At 33.5% G+C, this 17,500-nt stretch overlaps 1 protein-coding gene across 1 annotated transcript in view; it reads right to left on the bottom strand.

Annotated features, from left to right (window-relative positions):
- The window catches only part of LOC135212295 (carbonic anhydrase-related protein 10-like), a 186,172-nt gene that overhangs the window by 16,779 nt on the left and 151,893 nt on the right, over positions 1–17,500 (bottom strand). Inside the window, exons 3-4 of the mRNA XM_064245722.1 lie at positions 14,997–15,133; positions 1,635–1,823 (exon numbers count right to left, since the gene is read on the bottom strand). Coding sequence (XP_064101792.1) covers positions 1,635–1,823; positions 14,997–15,133 — 326 coding nt within the window. The remainder of the gene's footprint in view (positions 1–1,634; positions 1,824–14,996; positions 15,134–17,500) is intronic.

The following is a 17,500-nucleotide window of genomic DNA, read 5'->3' as shown; positions in this document are numbered from 1 at the left end:
CAACATAAACACCTTTAAATTCAGAAGGGACTAGAGTAATATCATGTACCATAGAGCGGCGATTAGAGCATTTTTGATTCATGAGGAAGACGACAAAATAGAATAGAATAGAGGCCAGAGGCCAAGCGCTGGGTCCTGTGAGGCCATTCAGCGCTGCAACGAAATTTGAGAGTCAAAGGTCACAAAGGTGTAATCCCATTCTTCCCTTAGCTGTTACCAACCACACTCGACCAGCCACCAGGTACATAATTAACCACTTGCGTAAACACTGTTGCAATGCTAGGTAAAAGAAACATGCCCATAGAGTTCCTGTTATGCCAAGTATCGAACCCACGGGATGTCTCGAGGGTCCTGAAGCAATAGCGATGGGAGAAAAAATGGAGGTAAATAATGCCCAAAAAGGAAAACGGGAGGAGGAGGAGGAGGAGGAGGAGGAGGAGAAAACCCCCAGAAAAAACAGGAGGAGGATGAGAAGGAAGGCAGACTAGGGAAAGAGAGGAGGGTTAGATAAGAGAAACTCCAAGAAAAAAAAGGAGGAGGAGGAGCAGGAAGAGGAGGAGGAGGAGGAGGAAGAGGAGAGGGGTGGATAAAAAAAAAACCACATAAAACAAACAAAAGAAATCTCGAAGCGCGTCACAGACCGAGAAGGAAACAAAATATCAACCATATTTAAAGCATGGGGGTGGGGGGTGGGAGGGTTATAAGTCAACTGAAATTCATGACTACTGGAATACAGTTGGTGGTTCTAGAGCGGCTTCTTTCCCTGTGAAGAGCGGATTAGCATTAAATAAACACGTTGAATAAACACACTTTCGTGGGGGAGACGAGACAAGGGAGTCTCTGAATGAGTCTAGAGTTAATGTGGGAAGAAGAAGAAGAAGACGAAGAAGAAGAAGAAGAATAAGAAGAAGAAGAAGACGCCGATTCCCTATGAAAGATTGTTTGTCGGCTCCTTAAGTCTAAAGGATGGAACGGGATGAAATATCCGGTTTTTGAGAGAGAGAGAGAGAGAGGGTATCATAGCCTTCTAACATATAATGAGAATAATATTTCATTCTATAAAATCAGTGGATTCAAGATAATCTGAACTTACATTATAAAAGAATATTTAAAGAGAGAGAGAGAGAGAGAGAGAGAGAGAGAGAGAGAGAGAGAGAGAGAGAGAGAGAGAGAGAGGGTATCTTAGTCTTCTAATATGTGATGAGGATAATATTTCATCCTATAAAGTCAGTGAACTCAAGATAACTTTGACTTACATTATAAAAGAATAGTGAGAGAGAGAGAGAGAGAGAGAGAGAGAGAGAGAGGAGAGAGAGAGAGAGAGGGTATCTTAGTATTCTAACATATAATGAGAATAATATTTCATCCTGTAAAGCCAGTGAATTCAAGATAACCTTGACTTACATTATAAAAGAATATTTAAAGAGAGAGAGAGAGAGAGAGAGAGAGAGAGAGAGAGACTAGAAGGGATGAAATTGGAGATGGTAACTCTAGAGGAAAACAGCATCAACATAGAAGAAGAAAGAAGAGAGAGAGAGAGAGAGAGAGAGAGAGAGAGAGAGAGAGAGAGAGAGACGACCCCCCATCAACCCACCCACCCGAATCGAAGAAGTCCCACAACAAACCAAACCCACCTCGGCAGGAAACGCCCGCCCGTTGATCGTGTGCTCGGAGCCCATAAGGTCGACGGCGCCGTAGTGGAGATGAGCCTCCGTCAGCTGGTACCTGTAGGAGAGGGGACCCCCGGTGACGTTGAGTGGCACTTTGCCGCCGTCCAGCGTCAGCACGACGCTGTGGCCCGTGTTCTCCAGAGTGCCACTCACCTGGACAGGTAGAGGAAGGTAAAATAAAAAATGGGTGTCAGGATCCTCGAGATTATTTGCTTAAACGTAGAGGCTACAACGAAACATTGATACAATGCTTCAGAGTCTGTGAGAGAGGGATAGTCGTCGGGTGCTCCCTCTCCAGTTATTTGGCAACAAGGGATTTCTGATTATTTGTTAAGAATTTCTTTTTTTTAAAGGTATACTTCAGCGTTTTTTTTAATAAGTCTAGGAGAACCTTCCAGTTATTCGGCAAAAGGGGATTTCTTTTTATTTGTTAAATTGTACAATGTTGCTTACGAGTTTTCAGACCAGACTGAAGGGTTCTGTTTGTTTGGGTATTACTGCATGTGTGGATTAATGTACTTCGGGTTTTAAACAAGACTGAAGAGTTCTGTGTGCATGGATATTACAGTATCTGTGAAATATCTGCTGTGAAACTAACCATTTTAATGGAGAATCTCTCTACTAATTTTATAAGACAAAAAGGGATTTCTGTTTATCTGTTAAGAAATTCTTTAAAAAAAATATTAATAAAGACTGAACGGTTCTCTATGTTTGGACATTTGTTAAAAAATTCTAAAAAAGAATAAATAAATAAAATTAATAAAGATTGAAGGGTTCTGCATGCCTGGTTATTACTCTTCCTGTGAAATAAGTATCATAAGACTATTTTTACAAAACATCTCTTCGCTCATTTTATAAAGAAAAAAAAAAAATTAACCATGTCATTCCTTATAAGCAAATAAGTTAATCTATAATTTAGTAGTTTCAAAACAGATGCATAATAATAATAATAATAATAATAATAATAATAATAATAATAATAATAATATAATAATAGTAATAATAATAATAATAATAATACCTCTATTACAATACAACAACAAAAACAACAACTACTACTACTACTACTACTAATACTACTACTACTACTACTACTACTATAATAATAATAATAATAATAATAATAATAATAATAATACCTCTATTACAAATACACAACTACTATTTACTAATACTAATATCAATATTAGGCTCCTCAGATGGCAAAACTTACTGGGAACAGCATAAGTTTTTTTCAACAAAATACAAATAAACAGTTTATAATGAACTAAATTAACACCATTACTAGTTCCACATGCATAAGCTTTTTTTTTATTCTATTTACTAGAAAATGCGCTTATCATTTTTTGGCAACAGAAAAGGATAAATGGATTAAAGTTTATACAGAAGAATCCTTACCTGGTACTCAGAATTACATGCAATTCTGATGAAAAGTCAGAACAACAAACAAGACTGAAAGCTTTCCCTTTTTCTCTTTCAAACATTTATACCCAAACCCCATTCTCCACCCATGCTAGGACCTGGGAAACCCAGGCACTGGCTGCTAATGACTCGGCAGGTAAACCTATGAGCTCCTCCAAAACACTAAAATCCTTAATTCCTAGGGAAGGTACGGGCATGTTTGCCAGTGAAATTCGTCACTCGAGACCACCAGACTGTGAATTCCTGAAGAAACCTAGAGCTACACAGAGAGAGAGGCTAACGTCTAGTTTGTAAATGAAATCTATCACTTGAGACCATCACCTCGTGAATTCCTGAAGAAATCAACTGAGCCACGGCATGAGGAGAGAGAGAGAGAGAGAGAGAGAGAGAGAGAGAGAGAGAGAGAGTTATATTTTAAAGAGAATTTTAATCGTCAGAGATAATGAAAACAAACACGATGGGAATCGCTGCCCGAGTAGTTAATCTAACTCAAATAACTATTTACACACTTTGTAAACACATATATGATACATATTTCTTTTATAGTAAATAAATCAATTTCTGCAAGCAACCCCAACGCGATAACCGTCACACAAGACCAGTAATAGTTACGTAACAGTTACGCAACAGTCACAAAGAGCTCTTGACTGGATAAAGTCAATTATATTTAGTGTTTGTTGTGACATTCTCCAAGTTTCCGTTTGCAAGTGTTCTATTTATATCTCGAGAGCACTCGAATCTCACCACTTTCTTCTTTGTCTTGATTAAATAGTTGATCTGTAACTTTGTAAGACAACATGAGTTTTGGAGTTTTTTTTTATAAAAAAATAGTTCTGTAGCTTGCCAGAACTTTGGATTTCTTAAGATACAAACAAATACACTGTTTTGTAACTTGCAAGAACTTAGGTATCCTTTAAAAAAAAAAAAAAAAAAAAAAAAAAAAAAAAAAAAAAAAAAAAAAAAAAAAAAAAGAAAAAAAAAAAAAAAAAAAAAAAAAAAAAAAAAAAAAAAAAAAAAAAAAAAAAACACTGTTTTGTAACTTTAAGTTTTAATGACACCTTTGGGGAAATATATGAAAGTTAAGTGATTGAAAATTGCCAATTTAAGGTCAGGATTGCTGGCAGATATTTAGCAGATGAGCTTAATTATTTTTTTTAGTTGACCTGACCCAAAGGAAATAAAACAAAATTAAAGGAAAACCCGAAACTTTTGAAAATTGAAGATTATAATGAAACATGATGACATTTCCCTTACCATCACAGAATCATCTATAATAGAATGTTTAAAGTTGGAGCATAATTCCATAATAAAAAAAAAAGTTAAATGTGAAAATGATATCTGACAGAAAGTAAGAACCTCCCTGTATATAGAGGTATTGGCAGCTTCTTCCTGTATATAGAGGCACTGACTGCTTCAGAAATCTTTGCTTAGCTCATATATATATGTTCACCATTAGGATGACCATAGTCACTACAGCGAACATTTCTTTAAAAGTGACAAAAATGGGCGTTGTTCTCTATAAGCGTCCCGTATCCACAACCTCTTATCTGAAATGACACCTTCCATTCCTCTACCACAAATGCAGAGCTACAGAGGCGTATCCGAAAAAAAAGGCCTATTCACCATATTTTTGTGGTAGGCACTAAAAGCGTATATCACGCGGCTTTACATATAAACCAAAGTGTTCTACTTTTGCCAGTAATCTAATGGTCGCCACTGACCACTACATAGATTTCCATGAAAATGCTGGAACAATAACAACAAACATTCAACTGCGGATAATATGTCTAACAGTCATCAGACAACAATGGTTTGGAAAATGTATTGAATAGAACAGAATACAGAATTTAGGCCAAGCGCTGGGACATGCGAGGTCATTCTGCCCTGAAAAAGGATGTTGAGAGCAGAAAGGTTATAAGGTTTGAGAGGTGTAGCAGGAGGAAAACCTCAAAGCAGTTAGAAGAGGGTGGAAAGTAAGATTGAGGAAAGAATATGAACAGAGGCACAGTAAAAGGAACGAAAGGGGTTGCAGCTAGGCGCCGAAGGGACGCTGCACTGCAAGGAACCTCAAGTATTGCCTACAGTGCACCTCACTGAGTGCACTGACGGTACTAATCCCCTAAGAGAGGTAAATGTATTGAAGCTTTATGTGTATAACACAAGAAGGGATTTCGTAAATAAACGGGGTACTGAAATCGGTCAGTTTCCAGCCGAGAAAATATACATTTATAATATAATATATATTAACCTTTCTCGTAATAATGTCTGGGAAGGTCTTACTTACCAGGATCCTTGAGCCAAATACCTGTCATTTGTTTTCTTTGTGTTATTCAACGAGTATTAAACACCTAATGCTATAATGGAATGTAGGCAAAATAAACAATCATTCCTATAATGAAATTTTACCAACCGGACACTTAATAAAGTCGATAAATAAAGGAATAAAGAGGAATACACTAACATCTCTATACAACAAGATAGATCGACACATTTAATCACAACGTATTCATTTTGTGTAAGCGTCCACTTGACTCAAACAAGATTGCAATATGTCCTTGTAAGTAGAGAATGAATTCTTTTGAAATTCCGCTTTGCCTCTCTCTCTCTCTCTCTCTCTCTCTCTCTCTCTCTCTCATACATACATACATACATTCATACATGCGGACATACATATTCCGAAACCGGTCCCTCAAAAATTCTGTGGCTTTTCGATCCCGGTGGAAAAATTTTTTCGAAATTGCCAAAAATCAATTAGCACACAAATTGTCGGACTGACAGTTAGTAATGGATTTATCATAAAGTCACAATGTGGTTTTGGAAACGGGTTTCCCGTATCAGGTCCGCCGCCGCTAACTTGATCGTGAGTTGGATTAACCAAAAAAAAAAAAAAAAAAAAAAAAAAAACAAAAAAAAAAAAAAAAAAAAAAAAATCCGAAATATTTTTCACTTTGTCTTAAACACTCCTACTTCCTTTGTTAAGATTTTGTGACTGATTTTTTCGTAATTTTAATCTGAGTTGGAAGAGTTTCTATGAATATAAAAGTAAGTTCTTCATGAATTGATGAGAAGAGCAAAAAAAAGAAAGAAAGAAAACACACTTTTCATTTTCAGCTCATAAGATTATTCTTTAAATTCTGTGTTTGAGATTTTGCTACACATTTCTCATTGTTTTAATATGAGGTGGAAGAGAATCATATCTTCAATTTATAATAATATAGAAAAAAACTACATTTATTTTACTTTTTTCTTAAATAACCGCTCCATTTTTTTTATATAACTTTAGATTTCTCTTTTATAGTTTTTTATTACTAGGTGCAAAAGAATCATATTCCCAATTTTTGGTGAATATAAAAGTAAGCTCTTGATTGTGAGGTGAACGACAAGAGAAATATAAATATATATATATATATATATATATATATATATATATATATATATATATATATATGTATTGTGTGTGTGTGTGTGTGTGTGTGTGTGTGTGTGTGTGTATGTAATATATATATATATATATATATATATATATATATATATATATATATATATATATATATCTATATCTATACTGTATATATATAATATATATATATATATATATATATATATATATATATATATATATATATATATATATAGATATAGATATAGATATAGATATACATATATATATAAGCAGCCAGAATTTTCTAATATTAGAAATCATGCCGCATTATGTAAAACCGACCGAAGTCCTGAAACAACACTTTTCAATAATTGGTTATGTAAGGGACCCAGATCACTTAACAACTTTAGAATCGTTATATATTAAAAGACTGGTTCCCTCTCTCAATAGTAATACTTCCTCAGGAACTTTGTATCTGGCATAGTTGTCGTCTGGCCTTGGACGTCATTGTATGTCATTCCCTTCTTCTCTCCTGCTTATAGATGGTTGGTGTTTTTGGTAGTCTCTTTTGGTTTCTGTTTTATGTACTTTTTATACTCTTTTACTTTTTTTGTTTTAACTTGTAAATTTTAATTACCTTGTGAATTCCTTTTTATGTTAATAATGTATTTTATTGTGTCTTTTACTTTTGACAGACTGATGATGCACTGATAGTGCGAAACGTTTCTTTGCTGTTAATAAACATGGCCTTTTTAACAACATGTGTATCATGGACCCTCCTGAAGTCTATATATATATATATAAATATATATATATATATATATATATATATATATATATATATATATATATATATATATATATATATATATATATATATATATATATATATATATATATATATATATATATATATATATATATATGTAATGTATAATATATCCTCCTTTTTTATTTAATACTCCTTCACTTTTTTTGGAGATTTTGTTCCATATTTTCATATAGTTTTAATCTGAAGTGAAAAAGATTCATTTCTAATTTTGATAAATATAAAAATAGGCTGTTTGAAACTGCACGAGAAAATGCTTCACATTTGTACGGAATATTTTCACAATTATACTTTCCATGCAAATTAATTGTACTCTTTGCAACATTTTTTCACATCCACGGATAGCTTTTCATTTCTCCCTCAAATTTATATCATACGTTTATATACGGTATGTAAATGCAATAATGAATTAAAATATAAAATAACACATTTTTTAGACGGAACGCTCTAATCCTAATTGTAAAAATACAAACATCTAGGTATGTATATGTTATTGTAACAGCCACAATGCCTTCATCTCTTATTCTTCACACTTTTTAGATACGCTCGTCACACAAAGTCTTGGATCCAAACGCAAGAAATATGAAATAATTTTGCTGTCGAACCCGAATCCCGAGTGATCAGAGCGAGGTCAACGTTTCCGACCTGACCACGCAACTAGTGACCTCGTTCTGATTGCTTGGGATGCAGGTTCGAATAGTCCAACCCGACATCAGAATTTACTTCATATTTCTTGCACTTGGATCCACAGATTTGCAGTGACATGCGTATTGAAAAAGTGTGAAGAATTTGAGAACTCAGATGGCATTGTGGCTATTACAATTATATACGTATCAGGTAAAAAGTGACCAGTAGATTCTGTTATGTATGTATATATGTATGTATGTAAACATACATGTATGTATTATGTATACTAGCAATTTACCAGTCTTTACTGAAAGCATATTAATTTGCTGCTTCATATAAATGACTCGCTAGTGTTTTTCAACTATTATATCATTGATGTTTACCCTATAGTATTCTTTTCCAAATGATAAGTCATATGTATACAGAAATTATGTATGATAAATTCGTAAAGTAACTAAGTCTACGGGCATAACCATCCCTGTTTCACTGGCAGAACCAGCTCCGTTTCAGGGAATCCCTTCTCACCCCCACCCCTGTCGGAGGGATGAAACCCCATTATAAACCATCTTAGGGGTCCCCAGTATAACCCTGCCAAGTTTTATGCCCATCGGATCAGCCGTTTGGCCGTGACTGAATGACAGACGGACGGATATAACATCCATTATAGTATACTAGCAAACTTACCCATCTACGATGGGTGATAAAATATGGGTGCAGAAGTGAAAAATTTATATGTACTATTTGTTCAGCAATATTAAAATAAGGGCGATTACACGAATAGTCTTTCTCTCTCTCTCTCTCTCTCTCGTAATGTAATTCAAGGGACGATCACTGAACGCAGAGAAATTCTTATTCATTGTTGTTTCCCCTCTTTTAATAATATTCTCGCTCTCTCTCTCTCTTAAAGTAAGTGAAGGGACGATCAGTGAACGTAAAGAAGTTTGTATTCATTATTGTTTACCCTCTTTTAATGATTTTCTCTCTCTCTCTCTCTCTCTCTCTCTCTCTCTCTCTCTCTCTCTCTCAATGTAAGTCTAGTAATGAAGACAGTGATGGGATTATCGGATTACTTAGCTCTCAAATCACAAATTATCTCCTCTCTCTTTCTCTCTCTCATTTTTAGATAGCAAGATAAAATTATAAAATTGTAGTGCATTAATGTAGTTAAATGGCTGGCTCTCTCTCTCTCTCTCTCTCTCTCTCTCTCTCTTGTCGGTGACTTTCATTTAACGGAACAAGGATCTTGATTGGTTCGTTTTTTTGTCATTACTTTGCATGGTGATACGAATAATAGTATCTTTCTTTTCATTATGTTATGTTACTGAGACGCAACTTGTAGTCAGTGCGTTATGGCTACTGATAAATGCTCTTATGATCCTGAGTCTTCCAAAAAAGAGTAGAAAGTAGGAACTTGTCAGTTTCCTTTTTATTATGTCCATTGGCAGGATCGAAATTCCGAAGCAACATTACTGGGCAGTACTTCTTCAACATTATTTTGTGCACTGGCAGTCCCGATGGATTTAAGTTATTCAAAAAATCTTGCGGATATTGATGATAATTTTCATTTTCTATTGTGTCCGAGCTGAAATATTCGCGACTTTCTCTGGGGAAGTTGTACAGAAAATATGTATGAAAAATCGTAAAGTAAATAAGTCTACGGGAATAACCAGCCTCGTTTCACGGCCAGAAACCGCTCCGTTTCAGGGAATCCCTTCTCATCCCCACCCCCTACAAAGGTTGGATGAAACCCCATTACAAACCATCTTATGGGTCCCCACCGACCCTACCGAGTTTCATGCCCATCTGACCAGCCTTTTGGCCGTGATTGAATGACAGACAGACAGACAGACAAAGACAGACATTACGCCCATTATAGTATGATAATAGTAAGATATGTAAAAATACATGAATGTATGTTGTATGTATAAAAACATACTTGTATGTATGCAATTATGTATATATGTATGCAAAACTCTCCTTACTCGATGGTAAACGGCCATACGAATTTCTTTGTCATTCAGATTTCTCCAGCTTAGTGTACAAGTTAATATGCAATTAGCGTTCTCTCGGCGGTGATTACTGGGTCATTAGTGTTTCGTCCGGGCGTATTTATTCCCTTCCCGTGAACACCCCCCTCCCCCCACCCCCCCTCTGACACGGGGGCCGTCACGCGAAGGCTGGGGTTGGGGGCTTTCATTGCCCTGATTAACTAATATATGCACGAACATACAATAAGGAATACGAACGGAAATATTATACGCTCAGTGATACGCACGGAAATATTGCTCAGGAATACGCACGGAAATATTATATACTCAGGAATACGCACGGAAATATTATACGCTCAAGAATTTGCATGCAAATATTATACGCTCAGGAATACGCGTCCCAGATTCCACGGACGGAAAGAAGGAATATGCACACAGCTTTGGGTAATATCATTCGAATTCTTTAGAAAAAAAAAATCGTAATATTTTAATGATCGAGGGACTACCGGTTCTCTTTCATCAGCTGTTACGAATTCAATCATTTGGATTTAATTCATCATTTGCGATGAGTGGAAATAAAATAAAAAATAAGATAAAGAAAACATGAATTTGAATGTTCCACTTCGTTCGCTCCTATCTTCTTAATCACTTTACATTTATCCCAGGCAGACGTGAGAATGCAACCATTTTAATTCAATTTGTCATTTGCGATGACTGCAGACAAATTAAAATTAGAAAAAAGAAATTTATTTGTATATTTCAGTTCATAGTCATATTCTTTTACCTTTAAATTTATCCCGGACAGGTAATACATTGTAATTTAATTTATCATTTGCGCAGACTGGAGAATAAATAAATAAAAATAAATAAATAAATATATATATATACATATATATATATAATGATATATATATATAGTATATATATATATATATATATATATATATATATATATATATATATATATATATATATATATGCATATATATATATATATATATATATATATATAGATATATATATATATAAATATGTATATATATATATATATATATATATATATATATATATATATGCATATATATATATATATATATATATATATATATATATATATATATATATATATATATAGAGAGAGAGAGAGAGAGAGAGAGAGAGAGAGAGAGAGAGCATTAATTCGTTTATTTAAGTTCATATCGTCCTATTTTCTTAATAACTTTAAATTTATTCCGGACAGGAAATACATTTTAATTCAATTCATCATTTGTGATGGATAGGAGAGAAAGCAAAAATAAAAATACAAAAAAAATTAAAATAAAATAAAATGAATTGGTATATTTCGCTTCAAACCGTCCTAATTTTCTTAATAACTGGAAATTCATCCCATGCAGGAAATACATTCTAGAATATATTTACCAGAATATATTTAAAGATAATGCAATCGTAAATCACTGCGTCCCACTCCGCTCAACAAATGAAGGGCTCGTGTTGGTATTCATAGAATAATCCTGAAGTCTCGTTTTGAAAATTACGTGTCGTGATAAAATCCACATATTTTCGAATAAACTATGTATGAAAATAATAGCCATCGGGTCAGGATCTATACACCAAAAGTGACTTTGATCAAATGTAAATAGAAATACACTGTGTGTATATACGCCACTGTATATATATATTGTACCACTAAAGGAATCATGATTTCCTGTTATTATTTTTTTTATGTTTACTTGTGTTTACTAATGTACAGGTTGCTATGCATTATGGGTAATGTATGGGTCCGATATTGACTTTTCCCACGAGCCTCGAATCTCTCTCTCTCTCTCTCTCTCTCTCTCTCTCTCTCTCTCTCTCTCGACTAATTATTCCCTCACCGGTATTTTTTTCAATGCTCTGAATAATACGTAATTCATGCCATTTAATTTAATTTATATTTTTGGGTGCAGGAACTGTATAAGACAAATTAATTTTATTAAAAAAATTTAGTGCAATTAAAAAAAAATTAGTACAAATTGAAAAAAAACATTTAGTACAAATTTAGAAAAAAATTTAGTACTTTTTTAAGGGTATAGTAGCTGTAAAGGAGTTTATTTAGAAGTTTTATTTGGAAGTTTGAGAGGAATCAAGCATAAATGAACAGCACGCTAAATCTTTTTCTTTACAGTAATAATGATTATATAGTTTAACATTGGTAACCGCTGTTATCTAATTAATTTATTAACTTTCCAATCTGGTATATTATGAACGGATTCCGTTTTAAATCTAGTGATTAATTTGTATCTTATGACCGAAGGATTCAATTAAGTTTTAAATCTAGTGATTTATTTGTATTTTGTGTCTAAAGGATTCAGTTTTAAATCTAGTATTTAATTGGCATTTTATGACTGAAGAAATCAGTTTTAAATCAAGTTGCTAATTTGTATTTTATGTCTGAAGGATTCAGTTTTAAATCTAGTACTTAATTGGCATTTTATGACTAAAGGATTCAGTTTTAAATCTAGTACTTAATTTGTATTTTTATGACTTTAGGATTCCGTTTTAAATCTAGTACTTAATTGGCATTTTATGACTGAAGGATTCAGTTTTAAATCTAGTGATTAATTTGTATTTTATGACTGAAGGATTCAGTTTTAAATCTAGTGCTTAATTGGCATTTTATGACTGAAGGATTCAGTTTTAAATCAAGTACTTTAATTTGTATTTTATGACTGAAGGATTCAGTTTGAAATCTAGTGATTAATTTGCACTTTATGACTGAGCAAATATGAGATACAATTAATTCTTTGAAGTCATTACGCTGGCATGGAATTTTTCAGGATACAGTATAAAAAATACAGTAAGTTCCAGTTACTCCTATTTGTAAACCAATACATGAGAATTACTGCCTATTTACATGCAGGATTGTTTTACTGGGCGTACATTGGTCACACTATGTTTTTAGAATTAGCCTGCACACAAATCAGCCCAGTCAGTTCTGTCATTGAATAACAGATTCTCGTTATGCTATATTCTTTTTACGAGTTATTACCTATCAGTAAACTGTTTTCTTTTGATTGAATAATTTATGGATGAATCTGGTCATCAACAAATTTTCTCTACAGTAATAAAGACACTCTTCTATCATTACATTGGCTTCTTATTAAATATATTTACTGCTTTGGTTGATTTACTGATTGATTCATAGACTTTTGGCACGCGTGCCCAAGCACTGGGGGGCATCTAAGGCCATCCTTCTAATACATTCGCTTTTACGAGTGACATTCGCATCGGCGGCCTTAAAATCAGAAATATGAAATGCCTCTCCAAAAATAGTGAACATCGTTCTTACATGGCCATTTTGTCATTTCACTTCTCTATAATTCCTTAAAAAAAATACACAATTTGCTTTCCTACGAACGAACAAGACATGCGAAATTATCATTAGAGCACAATTTTGACAATTTTGCAATTTCCTTCTTTCCAATTCCAGCGTCTGTGAGGCCAAGGCTTTTGTAATGTGTCCACCTCCCAAAAAATGTGATTTCCAACTGACACTTTAATTTCGCGTTTGATTGTAATGATTGGTTATGATTTCAATGGGCAGAAGTAGCAGCAACAACAGGGGTTGTGATCATGTGTATGCATAGGTTATTTGTCTTATAGTTTCCTTGGGTTTTATTTTTGACCTATGGGAAATTCTCTTATTGTCCATTAACTTAAATAAGTGAAATTATGTCTCTTTTAGTATATATACTTTTCTTTAAGCATTAATACAGTAAATGGTTATACTTGAGCATACATCATAGATCTATGAATGGTATGGAATAATCTAAAATATCAAAAATACAATGTAAACACATCAGGAATTTCAAATTGTAATAATTTTGAAAATTATTTTAAAACATAGCAATGTGCGTTAAAAGACAAAATAATCCAACCTTTTAAATCATTCTTTAAAGCCAGAGATACTCTTAATTAAGACAAATATCACAAAAAAATAAGCTAAAATACAAAATGTATTATTGATCGCCTGGTTGTGAATCATAACTTCTCAGATGGATTATTCGTGCACACAATCACTAAGACGAAAGAGGAATAAATTGTCCATATAAAGGGACGATTCATATAACATCGATAATAGCAATCAAATTAAAACTACAACATTCCTTACTAGAGTAAATATAAAACACACTAACTACGGGCAAATCCAGGTTGGTGTATTGCCACAAATAATACAATAATAATATTAGTCACATGCAAACTACAACTACAACTGCAACTACAACTACAACGTCCTGCTAACGTAAGAATGAAATAAAAATAAACTACGAGAAAAAACGAGGTAGATGCAATGCCAAGAATAAATTTTTTTCTAAAGTGAAACAAATGATACAATAATGATATTCATTAAATGCAGATTACAACCATAATATTCAGATAACAAAAGAATATTAATAATAATAATAATAAATCAAATAACGGTCAAAACCAGATAGGCGCCACAGATAATACAATTATGATATTTATCACATGCAAAGACACAACGGTCATATCCAGCTAACGAAAGTATAAAAAAAAATCTTAAATAATGAGGAAAAAAAATAGGTGCACTACCACAACTAATACAATTATATTTATCACATGCAAAAATACAACTGTGGCATACAGCTAACGGAAATATAGAAAAATTCAAAATGAAAAAAAATAGAAAAAGGCAGAAAAAATACAACACCAAAACGTGGTGATTGAAGAATAAAATAAAATAAAAATAAAAATAAAATACGACAAATACGAGGGTAGGTGCAATGCCACATAAGCAAGAAAGAAAAAAATAAAACTACAAATGTCCAAGCTATCGAAATTAATAATAATAATAATAATAATAATAATAATAATAATAATAATAATAATCGTGAAAAATTCAACTACAAATACCACTAAATATAAAAAATCATGGCAGATTCTCCCTAGAATAAAAAGAAGAAGAAAAAAAAAAAAGAAAACTACGGGCAAAACAAGGCAGGAGCAACACAACATCAAAAAAAATAAAAATAATAATAATATAAATCACACCAACCAAATTCTCTCCTCCTCCTCACCCTGTGTTTATCGACATGAAGTAATCGCAAATTAGGATCGTAGAGGAGGCGGGCAGGATCGATGTCAATTGGAGACTGTCGGCGCCCTTTGCTGCACAGGCTCCAGTCCGGGTTGATTATACCCCAAAAATCCGGACCTGGAACAGACGAGGGGAAAGAGAGAGAGAGAGAGAGAGAGAAAGAGATTATCAAATGCAGTCGGTGACACAATATGGCTACGGTTTGATTTCGCGATCGTGTGAGAGTGAGTGTGCGTGCAAGCAATATTTTTTTTTCAAGAACTGTGCATGCAAGTAATTTGATATGTATGTACGTGTACACACACAACACACACACACACACACACACACACATACATATATATATATATGTATGTGTGTGTGTGTGTGGTGTGTGTGTGTGTGTGTGTGTGTATATATATATATAATAGTTAACTTACGTTTTTATGTATTTATTATTCTAACTTATTTTTAGTTATCCGATAATGCGGATCTCTTCTATCTGCATTTCAAATGAACGCCATACTAATAATAATAATAATAATAATCTATAATAATAAAATAATAATAATAATAATAATAATAATAATAAATAATAATGATAATAATAATGAAGCAACAAATCTACAGTTATGTGAATGTTATATGATCATTTTTCTAATAATAATAATAATAATAATAATAATAATAATAATAATAATAATAATATTAATAATAATAATAATAATAATAATAATAATAATAATAATAATAATAATAATAATAATAATGTCACTGCACATATGACAATGTATCATTATCCAATACTACGAAAATTTATTTACTACTATTAGAGATTTCAGTCCGAATTCTGTTGACACATGGCATTGCGATGGAAAATTTAGGAATAATTTTCAAAGAATATCAGTCTCTTGGTCTCATAACAGGAAAATTAATTCAGTTGGCCGCTCTACAAAGACATGAATTAAAAAATACTGAACTCTATTCATATGGATCTTATTTCAACAGAACACAGAGGCCAAGAGGTTGATTACCTGTAATTTATTCAGCACGTGAAACTCCATTTATTTATTTATTTATTTATTTATTTATTTACTTAGAGAGAGAGAGAGAGAGAGAGAGAGAGAGAGAGAGAGAGAGAGAGAGAGAGAGAGAGAATATTATTCTGGGAGAAGTACGGGTGGAGAGCCCAGTTAAATGGTTTGAGAGAGAGAGAGAGAGAGAGAGAGAGAGAGAGAGAGAGAGAGAGAGAGAGAGAGAGAGAGAGAGAGAGAATATTATTCTGGGAGAAGTACGAGTGGAGAGCCCAGTTAAATGGTTTGAGAGAGAGAGAGAGAGAGAGAGAGAGAGAGAATATTATTCTGGGAGAAGTACGAGTGGAGAGCCCAGTTAAATGGTTTGAGAGAGAGAGAGAGAGAGAGAGAGAGAGAGAGAGAGAGAGAGAGAGAGAGAATTATTCTGGGAGAAGGAACGTCTGGAGAGCCCAGTTAAATGGTTTTGAGAGAGAGAGAGAGAGAGAGAATATTATTCTGGGAGAAGAACGTCTGGAGAGCCCAGTTTAAATGGTTTTGAGAGAGAGAGAGGAGGAGAGAGAGAGAGAGAGAGAGAGAGAGAGAGAGAGAGAGAGAGAGAAATATTATTCTGGGAGAAGAACGTCTGGAGAGCCCAGTTAAATGGTTTGAGAGAGAGAGAGAGAGAGAGAGAGAGAGAGAGAGAGAGAGAGAGAGAGAGAGAGAGACTCCAGGTATACCCGACCATTCTTGCAACTGTGGTTTAATTAAACATGCAACACCAAACCTCATATGATGTCAGAAGGCCAGACTCATTTCCTTCCCTTTATACCTGAATTCACACTGTAATCGTCCTGACCAATTTACAACAGCGCCTTCCATTCCAAATTATAATTAAAAGAAAAATGTATAGATATAATCTCTCCCGTTTCCATTAGCAGAGGGCATTTACTCTCCCTCGTCGGAAGAAACGACAGCGACCAGCGAAGTCCGCCCGGCAGCGAGTTACTTTGAGCTACTTTTCAATTTAGGATCAAAAACACCACTTACACCTCCTAACCCCCCCCCCCCCCCCCCCCCCCCCCCTTTCCCCATTAACACCGGGCAAACAATTATTAATCTGGCGAGATACCTGTTGTATCTCTCTCTCTGCAAAAGGTTTATTATTATTATTATTACTATTATTGCAATAATAATCAAGGCGTCCCTTTGATCTGGGTTTACCTCGGCCGTAAAACGCTAAGTCTCTCTAAACTGATGTATGTATATATATATATACACATTTTGTTTCGCGAGGATTATTATTGTTAGTTTTGAGTGGGTTTGGACTCGGGTGTGGTTGCTTGGGTGTCTGACCATGTATGTATGTATGCATGTATATAACTTATATGTATGTATGTAAATATGTAAATATATATATATATATATATATATATATATATATATATATATATATATATATATATATATATATATATCCCCACAGCTTTAAGTA

This window comes from Macrobrachium nipponense, chromosome 40 (genome assembly GCF_015104395.2).
Source record: "Macrobrachium nipponense isolate FS-2020 chromosome 40, ASM1510439v2, whole genome shotgun sequence".
NCBI classification, from domain to species: domain Eukaryota; kingdom Metazoa; phylum Arthropoda; class Malacostraca; order Decapoda; family Palaemonidae; genus Macrobrachium; species Macrobrachium nipponense.
This window is presented reverse-complemented; position numbering and strand designations above follow the sequence as displayed.